This window comes from Rhinopithecus roxellana, chromosome 8 (assembly GCF_007565055.1).
Source record: "Rhinopithecus roxellana isolate Shanxi Qingling chromosome 8, ASM756505v1, whole genome shotgun sequence".
Classification (NCBI taxonomy): domain Eukaryota; kingdom Metazoa; phylum Chordata; class Mammalia; order Primates; family Cercopithecidae; genus Rhinopithecus; species Rhinopithecus roxellana.
In genome coordinates, this window is record NC_044556.1 from 50,334,912 (window position 1) to 50,349,482 (window position 14,571).

Genomic DNA, 14,571 nt, shown 5'->3' on the forward strand with positions numbered 1-14,571 from the left:
ACTATTTTTATAACTTTGCTGTAAGTCTCAAATTATTTTTAAATAAATGGTTTTCTTAAAAAGTGAAAGGATGGTGTAGATTATCTTCAAGATCCTCTCTACCTCCGAACAGTGATTTTATGTTCTTACTTATCTTCCTTCAGGTGAAAGTAAGTCGCTTTCCAGCTATCCAAACATATATCAGAGTAGAATTTTTTCTCACTCCTTCTGCCCCAGGCAAGATGTTGATTAGCCCAAACACAAACCTGTTTTCTGCTTTAAACATGTCCTATACCTAGGGCAAAATTTAAATTATCTAAAACACATTTTAAAACACCCCATCCATACCCACTTTGTTCTTTCAAACAAGTAAATTCATCCAGCAGGGAAAAGCTATTGCTGGCAGTCCATGCTTACAGAATCTCAGCCTTGCCCTAGCAACTGGGCTAATTATAACTCCGGCTACCTGGTAACAGCACTAGATTTCCCTGACATTGGCTGGCAGTTCTAAAGCCATCTCAGCTCTGCCTGCCACCTCCCATCCTAAGAAGCTGTCAGAGAAGCTGAGAAACTGACTCTCTTTTAAGCAACTACCTAAGCTGGGGTGAGAACACCCATGTATCATAGAGCCTCCTTTCTCTGCTCCCAGAGAAAGGCTGCCTGCCCAGAATCACAGGACTTCATCTGGGAGGGATGTGTATGTCGATCCTGGTCCAGCCCAATCATTTAAACGCAAAGAACCAGAAGCCCAGAAAAAGTGACTTGCCTTAGCCTGGCCTTCCTCTTGATTCCTTTCCCTCAATTCTCCCATCCTGATCAATCATCAAATCCTACAAATATTTTACCTCTTACATATTTTAAAGATGAGTTGCCTCCCCTCTATTCCTATTGCCACAGCCCTCATTCCGGCCTTCGTCTTCTTTGGCTTGGCCAGTCTGTTCTCACTCAGTTCCTGTCTTGACTCTCTTTAATCCACCTTTCCCATGCATCAGAGGGATCTAGCAGGTTCCCTGCGGCTTAAAGTCCCTCAGTGGTGCCTTATCTTCCTCAGGATAAAGTCTACATCCCTTAAAATGGCACAAAAGACTGTGTCCGTCATATCAGTCTCATTCTTCGCCTAGTACTTAAATCCACCAACACTAAACCACTTCTCATTCTGTGCAAGCACCCTATGGTTTCTTGCCTTAAGGCTTTTGCTTGTGGCAAAACCTCTGTCCTTCCACTTCATCGTCCATTGACTGACTAGTGCTTACTCCCCTTTGAAGACAAAGTTCAGGGGTCATCACGAAGAATCCTTTGCAGATTTTCTTTCCATCCACTCTATTCATTTGGGATAGAAGTGCCCCCTTTGAGTTTCCTTACACTTTGTACATAGCTCTGTGACTGCCTTTTACTATACTGTAGCACCTGTGGTTTACTCATCTTTGAAGTCCCAACTTCTAGTACTTGGAACATAGCAGGTACCTAATGTTTATTAATGAATGAATGGATAAGTCCAAAGCTTTCCATGATTTCTCCCCTGCAGCCTCATCTTACTACCACCACAAGCCCTCCAAACCACATGATCTAGCCATACTGAATGATTCGAGCGTGCCAAGTGCACATTGCTTTCGTATGCCTCTGTGCTTTTGTATATTGTTTCTTCTCTTTGAAATGCCTTTTCCCACCGGGCTCGGTGGCTCATGCATGTAATCCCAGCACTTTGGGAGGCCAAGGCGGGTGGATTACCTGAGGTCAGGAGTTTGAGACCATCCTGGCCAACATGGTGAAACTCTATCTCTACTAAAAATACAAAAAATTAGCCAGGCATGGTGGCACACGCCTGTAATCCCAGCTACTTGGGAGGCTAAGGCAGGAGAATCACTTGAGTCCGGGAGACGGAGGTTGCAGTGAGCCAAGAGCCTGCCACTGTACTCCAGCCTGGCTGACAGAGCAAGACTCTGTCTCAAAAAAGAAAACAAAAACAAAAACAAACAAACAAAAAGGCCGGGCGCGGTGGCTCACACCTGTAATCCCAGCACTTTCAGAGGCCGAGGCGGGCGGATCACGAGGTCAGGAGATCGAGACCATCCTGGCTAACATGGTGAAACCCCGTCTCCACTAAAAATACAAAAATTAGCCTGGCGTGGTGGTGGGCGCTTGTAGTCCCAGCAGGCGCCTGTAGTCCCAGCTACTCAGGAGGCTGAGGCAGGAGAATGGTGTGAACTCGGGAGGCGGAGCTTGCAGAGAGGCGAGATTGCACCACTGCACTCCAGCCTGGGCGACAGAGCAAGACTCTGTCTCAAACAGAAAAAAAAGAAAAAAAAAAAAGAATGGAAACTTAATTCACACAAGTTGGACAAATAGTCATCAGGGGCCAAAACCCAGTGGATGATGGTTTTGTGTGCTGTTTGGAGACTGGGTGTTTACCACACAGCAGTGGATTTCATAAATTCCAGGATCAGACATGATTCCAGTGGCGACACACTTGGCTAATATGAGAAAATGCAGGATTAGGCAATCAACAATGAGGAAGTCAGCCAAGTTGCCACCCAAAAATTACTTACCACAGCAGCTGCAGTCCAGAAATGCTAACAAGCCAGTCTCCCTAGGAGTGGGCCATACTCAGCTGTGGACCACTCACAACATTTTCTCACTTTATCTTGCTCCACAGTCCGTGTACTGCAATGATTTCTCCTTTGCTTGCTTCGTATGTTTAAAATTGTCTTCCCTAAAAACTGAACTTACAATTAATGTTTACTACCAAGAGGGGGTAGCAGTGCCTAATCATGTAGGCATATGTTCCACTCTGTTGGTACTGAGGGTAAGCCGCCTCTTCCTTTTTAAAAAATTTATTATGATGATTTACAAAAATTGAAACTTACAGGATAAACACTCAACAAAAAAGTAGCCAGTCTCAAGAAACCAATTTTTGTGTATGAATTAATACTATTTTATTAATTCATGGCCAGGATGATTCTTAAGATTATTTATTAATTCTCTGAACAGCTTAAAAGAGAGAAACTCCTAACTTCCTTTTTATTTACTTGCTTTAAGGTTGATACTCAGGTTTTTAACACAACTCTCTAGCTTTGACAACTCCTCTTATAATTTAAAATCCTTATAGCTTCCATTTACAAGTAAGGATTATATCTATTTTAGTCTCCTCAATCAACTACCTAGAAGACTTGCCACTTGGAAACAGAAGGATACACTCTTCCCACTCTCCAGTCCTCTTCTCCCAAAGTTGCCCGTATTTCCCTTCCCTGAAGTCAATCAAATATTCGATTGTTTCTCGCTAAGAGTAATTTTTCACTCTTAAGTACAAATAGCTCAACAAAAATTCCCAGTAGCATAAATACGCACATCAATAAAATAATTACTACTCACAATAGACTTTCCACTACATATGTTTCACAAGCATTGGTTTTCTTAAAAAGAATCATGCATACAGCACTCAAATTATTGCAGATTCTAACTCAGTTGACTTTGATATAATGTTTTTACTACATTTTTTTAAAGAAGTGTCCTTCCAACACTAAAAAAAAAAAATCAGAATCAAGAAAATTCTGTTTCTTAGCAACAGAAAAATCAAACTTCTGTTACTAAGTTTGGTAACAGAACAGTACTCTAAATTATCCTCTGAACCACACGATTTACCATGTGATACTGGGCACGTTACCCATGACATCTCTTCACCAACATTGCTGCTAATTAATCTTCTTAATCTTGTGGGATCACAATATGAATAACAAGAATGAACATAAGACACATCTGTGGGAATTATGAAGGTGAGATTATAAAGAGTCAAACCTCGTCCTCATTTTTAAATTTTATAATAACTATAACCACTAGTAGAAATATAACTACTACCCTCTCTTATATATGTGATGTTATTAAGTTTATGAAGTGTTTTGATATTTCATCTTCATGGTTGCTGTTTATTCACAGAAAAAATAATTCTCAGTTTCTGTAGCATTATTCTTAATGCCAGTCCTACAGAGGCTGGAACAGGCTCAGAGAGACTAAGTAACTTGCCTAGGTCTCCTGGTTGACAACAGGTCCTAATGCAATGTTTTCCGAATCCCTTGTTTTTACATCAAAACAGAACTGTGGCCAGCTGTGGTGGCTCATGGCTGTAGTCCCAGCACTTTAGGAGGCCAATGTGGGAAGATCACTTGAGCCCAGGAGTTTGAGACCAGCCTGGGCAACATAGTGAGACCTCAATCTCTGAAGGAAAAAAAAAAAAAAAAAAAAAAAAATATATATATATATATATATGTAATTAGCCAAGTGTGGTGGCACACCTATAATCCCAGCTACTTGGGAGGCTAGGGTGGGAGGATCACTTGAGCCTAGGAGGTCAAGGCTGCAGTGAGTCGTGACGGTCCCACCGTACTCTAGCCTGGGTGACAGAGCGAGACCCTGTCTCAAAATATAAAATAAAATAAACCAGAACTGCTCTAGTTCCTATCAATCCCTCATCATGACATAGTGTGCTAAACTAATTTCAACTCTGAATGATTGATAATGGCTTTATGTGATCTGTTTCCCAAGTAATAAGAACATTTTAACACAAGCCTTTAGTGCTTTTCAAATAATCATAGCCAAATGAGAAAATTAATATGACAGGCAGATTGAACAAACATTTGGTGAGAAAGAAGAGGAGAGAATACAGTAGTTTGGATCCCTCAAATCATATGATGCAGTAGCTGCCTGACAACTCTGCTCACACTTAAGACTAGATAGAGACAGGACCATATCTACTTCCTGTGGGGGACCCATGGCAATACTAGAGTCTAGCAAAAGGGTTGTCCTCTCTGCATGTGACAATATACTGTGTTCCACTCCCCCCCCACATACACCTTATGCAGCTCCAATTATCTCATTTATCACACTTCTCCAGGTGAGAAATGGTGCCTTCTCACACCCCACCCAAAGTGTTTCCTAAAGATCTTTAGCTAGGGTGGAGCAGAGAGTGAGACCAAATGATTCAGGCAGCCATCTGATTCAAGCTTTAAAAAAAAAAAATCCTGGCGGGGCGCAGTGGCTCACGCCTGTAATCCCAGTACTTTGGGAGGCTGAGGCGGGCGGATCACCTGAGGTCAGGAGTTCGAGATCAGCCTGGTCAACATGGTAAAACCACGTCTCTACCAAAAATACAAAAATTAGCCAGGTGTGGTAGCAGGCGTCTGTAGTCCCAGCTACTCAGGAGAATCACTTGAACCCAGGAGGCGGATGTTACAGTGAGCTGAGATTGTGCCACTGCACTCTAGCCTGGCCGACAGAGTGAGACTGTCTCAAAAAAAAAAAAACAAAAACAAAAAACAAAAAAAACCTCCTTTCCCTCAAATTACCTAAGAAATTGTCCCTTCCTTCTTTGCCTTGAAGACAGCTAATGGGGAAAGTTCCTCCCTCTGCACAGTGAACATTTCCATTCACTATTCCTACCCTAAGGCAAATCCTCCCACTCATCCTCCGTCTCTCGCCATCTTTCTGTTACCAGCCCTCACTTGGCAATATCCTTCTTGACTCCTGGCAGCTCCAATGAGGGACACTCATTATATAGCTACATAAAAGATGAAAGGTGAATATGGACCAACTTCTGGAAAATTTGGACTTAAAACATGGAAATGCAGGAGAGACAGGAAATAGGGTTAAATTCCCCAGATTTAGCTATACACATTAATTGAATTTACCAAATAATAATTTGGGTCTCATAGACACCAGCTATTCCCCTGATCCAAGATGTTATCTAGCAGCCTGTAATGCTTCCCAGTCATCCTCTTGACAGGACAGGGCACACATAGAAAATGATATTTGCATAGTCCTCTGGGGCAAACAGTTGGAGAGTTAGAATCTCTGATAAGGTCAGAGGCAACCAGTCCCCAGTCACTTGGGCCACTTCAGGTCCTGCTTGTGAAGACACAGAGAGGGCTGAGGAAACCAATATTGTGGTGACCAGCTATGAGGCTTAATTTTCATAACCCATAGCCCAATGTCCTCTTACCAAGGTGTGGTCCTATCTCACCCACAGCTCAGGTAATCCAGTAGATCTTCCTTCCCCACCCCATCACTGACCCGTCAATCAAGATAGCCCTCCCATCCAAGGAACCGGCCATTTCCCCTCCCACTCCACCCAGGCCAACTGCTATCCCACAGGTTACTCTCTTCTTCATTCTAAGGCAAGCTATTCCAAAGACCGAAAATGCCTAAGATTCTGTCTTAAAAGCTTATCTGCATAGTCATCTTCAAAAGCAAACATGAATTTCTCAAGGAACAGAAACACCCTTAGTCCCTGCCCTTTTCTCCACAGCATCATTCTCTGTCCCACCAAGCTGGAGCTAGGAAGGGCCTTTCTCTAGGAGAGGTATGACCTGGAGATGGTCTGCTTCAGAGCCACCTCGGGGATCTTGCTTAAAAATGCATATTTTGCCAGACAAAATGGCTCACGCCTATAATGCCAACAACTGTGGAGGCTGAGGTGGGAGGATCTAAAGACCAGGAGTTGGAGACCGGCCTGGAAAACATAGTGCCAGCCCTTTGGTACGATTTTTTTTTTTTTTTTTTTTTGAGATGGAGTCTTGCTCTGTCACCTAGGCTGGAGTACAGTGGCGCAATCTTGTCTCACTGCAACCTCCGCCTCCTGGGTTCAAGCAATTCTCCTGCCTCAGCCTCCCAAGTAGCTCACACTACAGGCACGTGCCACCACACCCGCTAATTTTTGTATTTTTTCAGTAGAGATGGGGTTTCACCATGTCGGCCAGGCTGGTCTCAAACTCTTGACCTCAAGCCCTCTCTCTGCCTTGGCTTCCCAAAGTGCCGGGATTACAGGCATGAGCCACTGTGACCTGCCAACATTTTTTTTTTTAATTATCTGGGCCTGGTGTCCCATGCCTGTGGTCCCAGCTGCTCAGGAGGCTGAGCCAGAAGGCATCACTTGAGCCCAAGAGTTGGTGGCTTCAGCTCTATGATGGTGACACTGCACTCCAGCCTGAGCAACAGGGCAAGACCTGTTTCTAAAATAAATAAATAAATTTTAAAAATGCAAATATCCACCCCAGCCCCACCCTCTAACCCCACCTTCCCCCACATTACTAAATCGGAATCCCTAGGGTGAGGCATGGAATCTACATTTTAAACCAGCTCCCAAGGTGATTGTTCCGCACCATTCCACGTCAGAGTTTGAGAGAGCCTCTGATTTATTCCGGCCCTCTTTCTTTACAGAGAAGGAAAGCAGAAAGCAGGAACCAGAGAGGTGAAATGAGCTTGTCCAAGGTCACAGGTTGTTAAGGTGACCAGAGCTGGACGAAACCCCATCTCTCTCGCTGACTAGAACAGCGCCAGCTAGGAAGAGCCTGGAATGGCGACCGACTGGCAGGCCAAACCGTCCCCTGCCCCTGCCCCTGCCCTGGAGAAGCGGGCCCCTGCACTCACCCGCTTGTAGATGTCCTCCCGGCTGGCCTCATACTTCTGTTGCATGCGCTCCTCCAGGAAGTAGATGCGCAGCTTGAGGCTGAAGTTCTCCTTCTTCAGGTCATTGAGGTGCTGGGACAGAGTGCGATATCCATTAGACATGATGGGCAACCCATGGGGAGGAGCGTGCCCGACTGCCCCCTCAACCCAGGAACATGGTGCAGCTGCCCTGCAGCATGAAGCCAGCCGGCTGGGACGCTGCTGAGGCTGCGGACCGAGAGGCTGGGGCTATGGCGACATGGCCCCTATTGCTGGAGCTCTCTCCGGGACTCAGGACTGGGCTCACTGCTCTGGGTGCTGGAGTGCAGCACACTTTCCTTTTTTACCTCAGGGAGATATTTGCGGAATCTCTGACAGGGGAACATGCTGTGTGAACTCAGACACAAGTGGTGTAACCGGACTCCAAGCCAGGACTCTGCTGTCACCCTCCTGGAGCCTCCCAGGCCCAACTGTAGGCAGTTAACAGCTTCTCGGAAAAGAGAGAATGACCCCCAAGAGCTTCCAGGAAAGGCAGAGGGGAGTAATTCAAGGTGACAGTGAGGTTGCAAAGAAGAGAAGGAAATAAAGGGTGGGGAGGGGGTATTTAAGTGACTTGTGGCTGATTTAGACTATAATACCAAAAGGAGTGTGGCCAGAAGCAAGAAATAAGGTTGCTACAGAAAAGACCACAGGTACATAAAATGGCCCACAAAATGGTAACCACATGTCAAATATCCCTTTCTGTCCAGTGCAAATCTCAAAGAGCTACCAACCAGAGGAGTCTCGATTTCCTTTGATAATCCAGAGCTCACCTCTAATGAGTTCCTTTGCAGTTTTCAGCCCCAAGCTTTTCGAGCTCTGAGGCAGTTCAATTAATAGCCTTTAATGCCGTGAGCCATCCCCCCAAAACACACCATAGCTACCCACAAAGAAAGAGCAAATCTTCTAGCTCAGTGGAATCTTTGCAGACTTCTGTTAACCAGTTACAAAGTTCAGAAAGAGGCAGGGTCACGGGATCCTCCCTCCATGGAAGAAGGGATGGGCAGAAGAGAGTGCGGGAGGATGACAGAGAGGGAGCCGTCATCCTGGAGCCCAAAGATTTCAGGCAGTCGCTGGTTCTTAACTCTGGCACCTGCCAAGTGGAGCCGGACACTCATCACAGATCTTGCTCCTAAAGTAATTTAAGATCCTTGAGTGACAGCTGCAACATTAGCAGGAAGTATTATTTATACCACATTACATTGAAGGTGATGGGAGACAATCAATCCCACAGCACAGATACCAAACACGGGTTCTTGGTGGCAATAATATCAGGTTGAAAAAAAATACATTAACATCCAAGGTAAAGGAAACTAAAAAATTTACACTTAATTCAAGCCCTCATTTCCTCCCCAACCTACCTGCTTTTCAGTCTTCCAATTCCTTCTCAAACCTTCATAATCATTCCAGTCAACAACTCCTGAGTACCCACCAGGTAGGACACTGGGCATGAGGGATATATAGATCAATAAAGTCCCAACTCTGAAAGAGCTACGTGGCCATAGCTGGTCATGACATGTTAAGATATGTGTTTTACATTATGATCCCCCAAAACCGTGCTTTTCAACTTTTACATGTTACATTGCAATCTAGTACATATGCATACACTCTTAATTGAAGTGTTTCAAAAAGTAATTGTCACCATCACTCCGTGTGATGTACCCTGATATTTCCTATTTCTTTTTCTGGGAGTGACCCACCAGATGGATTTCATGACCCACTAAGAAGTTTCAGCCTAAGTTTGAAAAACGTTGACTCTGGGGGAGCCCGTAAGAAAGGGTAGTCAGTTCTTACTGGAGTGATCAGAGAAAGCTGCATTAGGAGTTGAATTTACACTTTGCCTTGAAAGCTAGAAAATGTTTGAGTGGATAAAGTGGCCTCAGGAGGGCATAATTAGAGTGAAGCATTTTCCCAAATAGATTTAGATTATAAATAGGCAAAATAGGCAAGCCAAAATATTTACCATTAAAAAAAAAAAAACTACACATTTAAAATTCATTTAACCATTTTCACTAAATCTGAATTCTTAGAATAAGAGAATGCCAATTAGGCTTAGTTAGAGACAGTGAAGAAAAAAGTCTAAGTTAAAACAACTCAAAATAACCTTTCCATTCCCAGTTATCTTACTAAATAGCTATGTTATCGACCGTAGGCGTGCACTTCTCTAGAGGCCTAACTGTCCTCACTTTAAAAATTGGTGATTTTTCTTTTTCCTTTTTTTTTTTTTTGAGATGGAGTCTCACTCTGTCACCCAGGCTGGAGTGTAGTGGTGCAATCTCAGCTCACTGCAACCTCCGCCTCCCGGGTTCAAGCCATTCTCCTGCCTCAGTCTCCCGAGTAGCTGGGACTACAGGTGCCCGCCACCACGCCCGGCTAATTTTTCGTAGTTTTAGTAGAGACGGGGTTTCACCGTGTTAGCCAGGATGGTCTCAATCTCCTGACCTTGTGATCCTCCCACCTCGGCCTCCCAAGGTGCTGAGATTACAGGCTTGAGCCACCGCGCCCGGCCAAAATTAGTGATTTTTAAGGCCCTTTCCTGGTCTAAGCTCTTCAAGGTGATAACCCAGTTATTATCACCTCCATTTTGCTCAAAGGAAGCCAGACTGCTAGAGTCTAGATTAGTGTTTAATCATGCTTTGGCTGTCTACTTAGATTCCTTTATCAGGTAAGATAATTTCATGTAAGTTTTACAGGAAGTAAAACTGCGTATGAATCCATGCATAAGGGTATTCTTATGCATCCTAGATTTCTGTTGGACATTTATGCCTATTTCCTCTGTGATATCTTTTTCTTCTATCTCTCTGGCTCCTTTTTCTATGTTTTTTGCCAGCTCCTGAAAGTGGGTATTTAAATAATAGTAAGTCCTTAGCCTTCTACTTTTTCCTTCTACTTTTTTTCTGTTCACATTTTTTTTTTTTTCCATGGAGGTTTTATCCACTTTTAGGGCTATACTTTCACCTTTGAAACAACTCCCAAATCTCCAACCAACTCTTCTCACCCAAGATCTAGCCCTACATATTCAACTCTTTGCTTAGATCATTCAACTTGAATGTTCCCAAATTCCACCCAAGCAAAGCCTTTCCTGTTACCCTAGCCTGGAAAGACTTCTTCCTCTTTTGAACTCTAAGGCAGATATTAACATTCAACAAGTGTTCATCTGCTGCCTTATGATGTGGCTTCTGTTATCTTGAAGGTTATTTACATCTTTTAGAGTTATGCGACTTTTTGTGTGTTTGATCTTTCCAACTAGTCTGAAGCTGCCCAAGGAAAAAGTCAATGACTAATATGTCTTCATAAACTCCTACAGCTTCCATAACAACCTGAGACCTCTCCAGCAGCATTCATCCCATTGTGCTGCCGCAGTCTGTTTACAATGACCTCAACCCAGCTAGAGTGTTTTGAGGGTTGACAAGGCATATTTTGTGTCCTTGTATTCTTATTGCATAATATTCAGGAAGCACTCCCTAAATATTTGTGGAATAAATGAATAGGTCAGTATTCCATAAATATCGTACGTTTTGCTTTGTTATATATGGCCTGGCTCATCTGTATTATTCTCATAGCTTTCCAATACTATGAAAAAGGTTTAGTTTCATAGTCCCAAAGAAACTATATTTGGTAGAACACTTATTCTAGAATAGGTAAAAAAAGGACGTTTTGTTCACTTAAATTTCTAAGTTTATATGCCCACCCTGATCTTTTCCCTGAACTCCAATTGATATCTGACTTCCTAGTAGAAATCTCTGCTTGAATTTAGACTTCACATACTTGTGATATCTGAAACTGAATGCCTGATCTTTCCCAGTAAACATGCTCCTCCCTCACTACACCTTTTTTCAATTTGTAACAAGTCAATATTTTCAGATTTTTGGGCCTAAACCTTTGAATCATTCTTGATTCATTCTCTCTCCTACATATCATCTGTCTGCAAATCTTACTATATATACTATATATAATAGTATATATATTAATAACATATATGGTAGTATAATATGTATATGTTATAGCTGTTGTATTATGTATATAATATACATTATACTATATTATATATACACTATCATACTACTCTATATATATTCTATATATATATGTTATGTTATACTACCGCTACTGCCACTGGTATTTCTACCACCCTGATCCACAGTACTGCCATCTTTTCCTTACACGACCTGAATAGCCCCTTAACTGGTGTTCCTGCTCCCACTCTTGTTCCCTTATAGTCTATTCTCAGCACAGCAGCCACAGTGACCCTTTTAAAATACGTCGGATTACTCCTCTGCTGGAGAGCCCCCCTGGCTTCCCATCTAACACAGAGTGAAAGGTGATGTCCTTCACCAGACTGCAAGGCCTGAGGCCCTACACCCTCTTCTCACCTTTCCTCTTACCTCCTCTACTTCTTCCTACCACGCTCCCCCTGCTCTCTGCTCCAGCCACACTGTTTCTCTTTGTTGTCTCTCAAAAACAGGAAGCAAGAGAAGGTTTCTTTTTCCATGCCTTTGAACTTGTTGACCCTTCTGCCTGGCTGCTCTTTCTCTAGGTAGGTGCAGGATTCTCTGCTCACCTTCTTCATCTTTGATTGAATGTCACCTTCTCAGTGAAGTGGATAATCTATTTAGGCACCCCGTGCCTCATCCCAGCTCTCGGATTCCCCCTTCATTGTTCTTTATTCCATAGCACTATCACCTTCTAAAATACTACATGTACTTATATGTTTTGTTTCTTGTCTGTCTCTCCCCACCAGCATGTAAACGTCCTGAGAAAAAGGGGCTGTTTTCTTGGTTTGTTCACTGCTGTGTCACCAGTGCCCAGAATGGTGCCTGGTACACGGCAGGTGCTCAATAAATATTTGTTGAATAAAAGAATGGATGAGTAATTAACCTGTTGATTTATTTCTCATTGGATTAATACAACTTAATCTATACACAAGATTATGTAGATGTTTTAGGATAAAAAGCACACCTAATAGCATTCCTCCTTATAAAAAGATTATAAGTAAAAGAAATTATTCTAACAGACTCATTTTAATATACCATGCAGAATCTGGACTTTCTACAGCAGTTCTGAACAAACATGAACAAACATATATGACAAAATATAAAGGACAATATGAACTATACAAATAGTAAAAACTGGGCCAGGCGCGGTGGCACACGCCTGTAATCCCAGCACTTTGGGAGGTCCAGGTGAGTTGATCACATGAGGTCAGGAGTTCAGGACCAGCCTGACCGACATGGTGAAACCCTGTCTCTACTAAAAATGCAAATATCAGCCAGGCATGGTGGCAGTGCCTTTAGTCCCAGCTACTCAGCAGGCTGAGGCATGAGGATTGCTTCAATCTGGAAGGTGGAGGCTGCAGTGAGCAGAGATCATGCCACTGCACTCCAGCCTGGGCGAGAGAACAAGACTCTATCTCTCAAAGGATGAGTCGAGCTTGGAAAGGCAGTGGGGAGAACACAAGGCAGTCCAGGCAGGTGGAACATGAGCAAAAGTTCAGTGTCCACCAGGCCAAAGCAAAGGGCACATACTGTCCTGAAATAGGACACAGAGATGAGGGGAAATAAAAAGCTGTTTCAGGGAGATCTTGAAAGTCAGGGTGAGGAGCCCGGAGTTTGCCCCTCCAGGATCCTGGCTCTCAATGTGGACAAGAGTTAGGGGAAGGGAAGTGGAGGTGGGGACGAGGGCAGTGGGGGTGGGGAGGGTCAGGAACTGCTGACCGGGAAGATTATTTTCTTTGTGTATTGCTTAGGTTTCGTTTTACTTGTTTCCTTGCAGTTTTAACAAACATCAGTGCTGCATGTGGAAACTTGGAAAAGAAATTAAAAAAAGCTTTAACAAACAAAAACACGCATACCTGAGATGCACACGCAACCTACTAGCTCACGGCATACAGGCCTGTCTGTTGATAACCTCTGCATTGCTTCTGCCTTTGTTCTTGCTTTTTCTTATAGTACATCTAATATCTTTACTCTGGTCTCAAAATGTTTCTTGCAAACCTTAATGGCTCTCCCCTTCTTTTTCCTTAATTTCTTCATTCTACCCCTGGAATAACGTCCTAGTCCAGACTAGAAATATGACATAAATAAAGACTCAATCAATGCCAACAGTAGGAGGAGGATTACCACCCAGCTGTTGCCTGTCATGCCCCATTAACACAACCAACTGTCAAGTCTGCCTTTAAAAAAACCCAGCTTGACATTTGCTTAATCATACTCAGACCCCCCAGATAGCTCATCTAATGAATGTACTTGAAAACATATTAATTTTTTACCAATCTTTCTCCTAAAAAAAAAGCTTCACTAACAAAAAATGATTAATCATCTTAATGGACAAATTATTCTCAAATATAATAAAACTTCCACAATTTTAACTCTACTAATTTGGTATCTGTGGATAATTTTTATCTTTATCTTCCTTGAACATAAATATATTTTAAGGCCAGGCGCGGTGGCTCACGCCTATAATCCCAGCACTTTGGGAGGCTGAGGCGGGCAGATCACGAGGTCAGGAGATCGAGACCATCCTGGCTAACACGGTGAAATCCCATCTCTACTAAAAATACAAAAAGTTAGCCAGGTGTGGTGGTGGCGGGCACCTGTAGTCCCAGCAGTAGCTGAGACAAGAGAATGGCGTAAACCCGGGAGGCAGAGCTTGCAGTGAGTGGAGATCACGCCACTACACTCCAGCCTGGGCGACAGAGCGAGACTCTGTCTCATAAAAAAAAAAGAAAGAAAGAAAAGAAAAATGTTTTAAAAATAAGTTAATATGGCAAACAGAAGAACACAAGTGTTTTAAGTAACCCTTGACACTTTACATCCATTTACACATAGACAATAAATATGATCAGTATTATACATATTTATCTAGGTTGGGTAGCATGGAATTGTGAAAAGAGCAATAGCTTTGAGCTAAGAAGAGCAACGTTCAAATCCTGGCTCTCCTTTTTTCTCATTGAGTCATTTTTTTTTTTTTTTGGAGACGGAGTCTCGCTCTGTCGCCCAGGCTGGAGTGCAGTGGTGCAATCTCGGCTCACTGCAAGCTCCGCCTCCCGGGTTCATGCCATTCTCCTGCCTCAGCCTCCCGAGTAGGTGGGACTACAGGTGCCCCTCACCGCGCCCTGCT

At 43.3% G+C, this 14,571-nt stretch overlaps 1 protein-coding gene across 9 annotated transcripts in view; it reads right to left on the reverse strand.

Moving 5' to 3' along the window:
• Positions 1–14,571, reverse strand: part of LOC104660340 (myomegalin) — a 223,801-nt gene that overhangs the window by 136,278 nt on the left and 72,952 nt on the right. For 6 of the 9 annotated variants that reach the window (XM_030935208.1, XM_030935209.1, XM_030935207.1 and 3 more), the window contains one exon: positions 7,396–7,506. In XM_030935208.1, coding sequence (XP_030791068.1) covers positions 7,396–7,506 — 111 coding nt within the window. Of the gene's footprint in view, positions 1–7,395; positions 7,882–14,571 lie in introns of those variants that run through there. The other 3 variants (XM_030935201.1, XM_030935202.1, XM_030935205.1) reach the window with 2 other exon arrangements.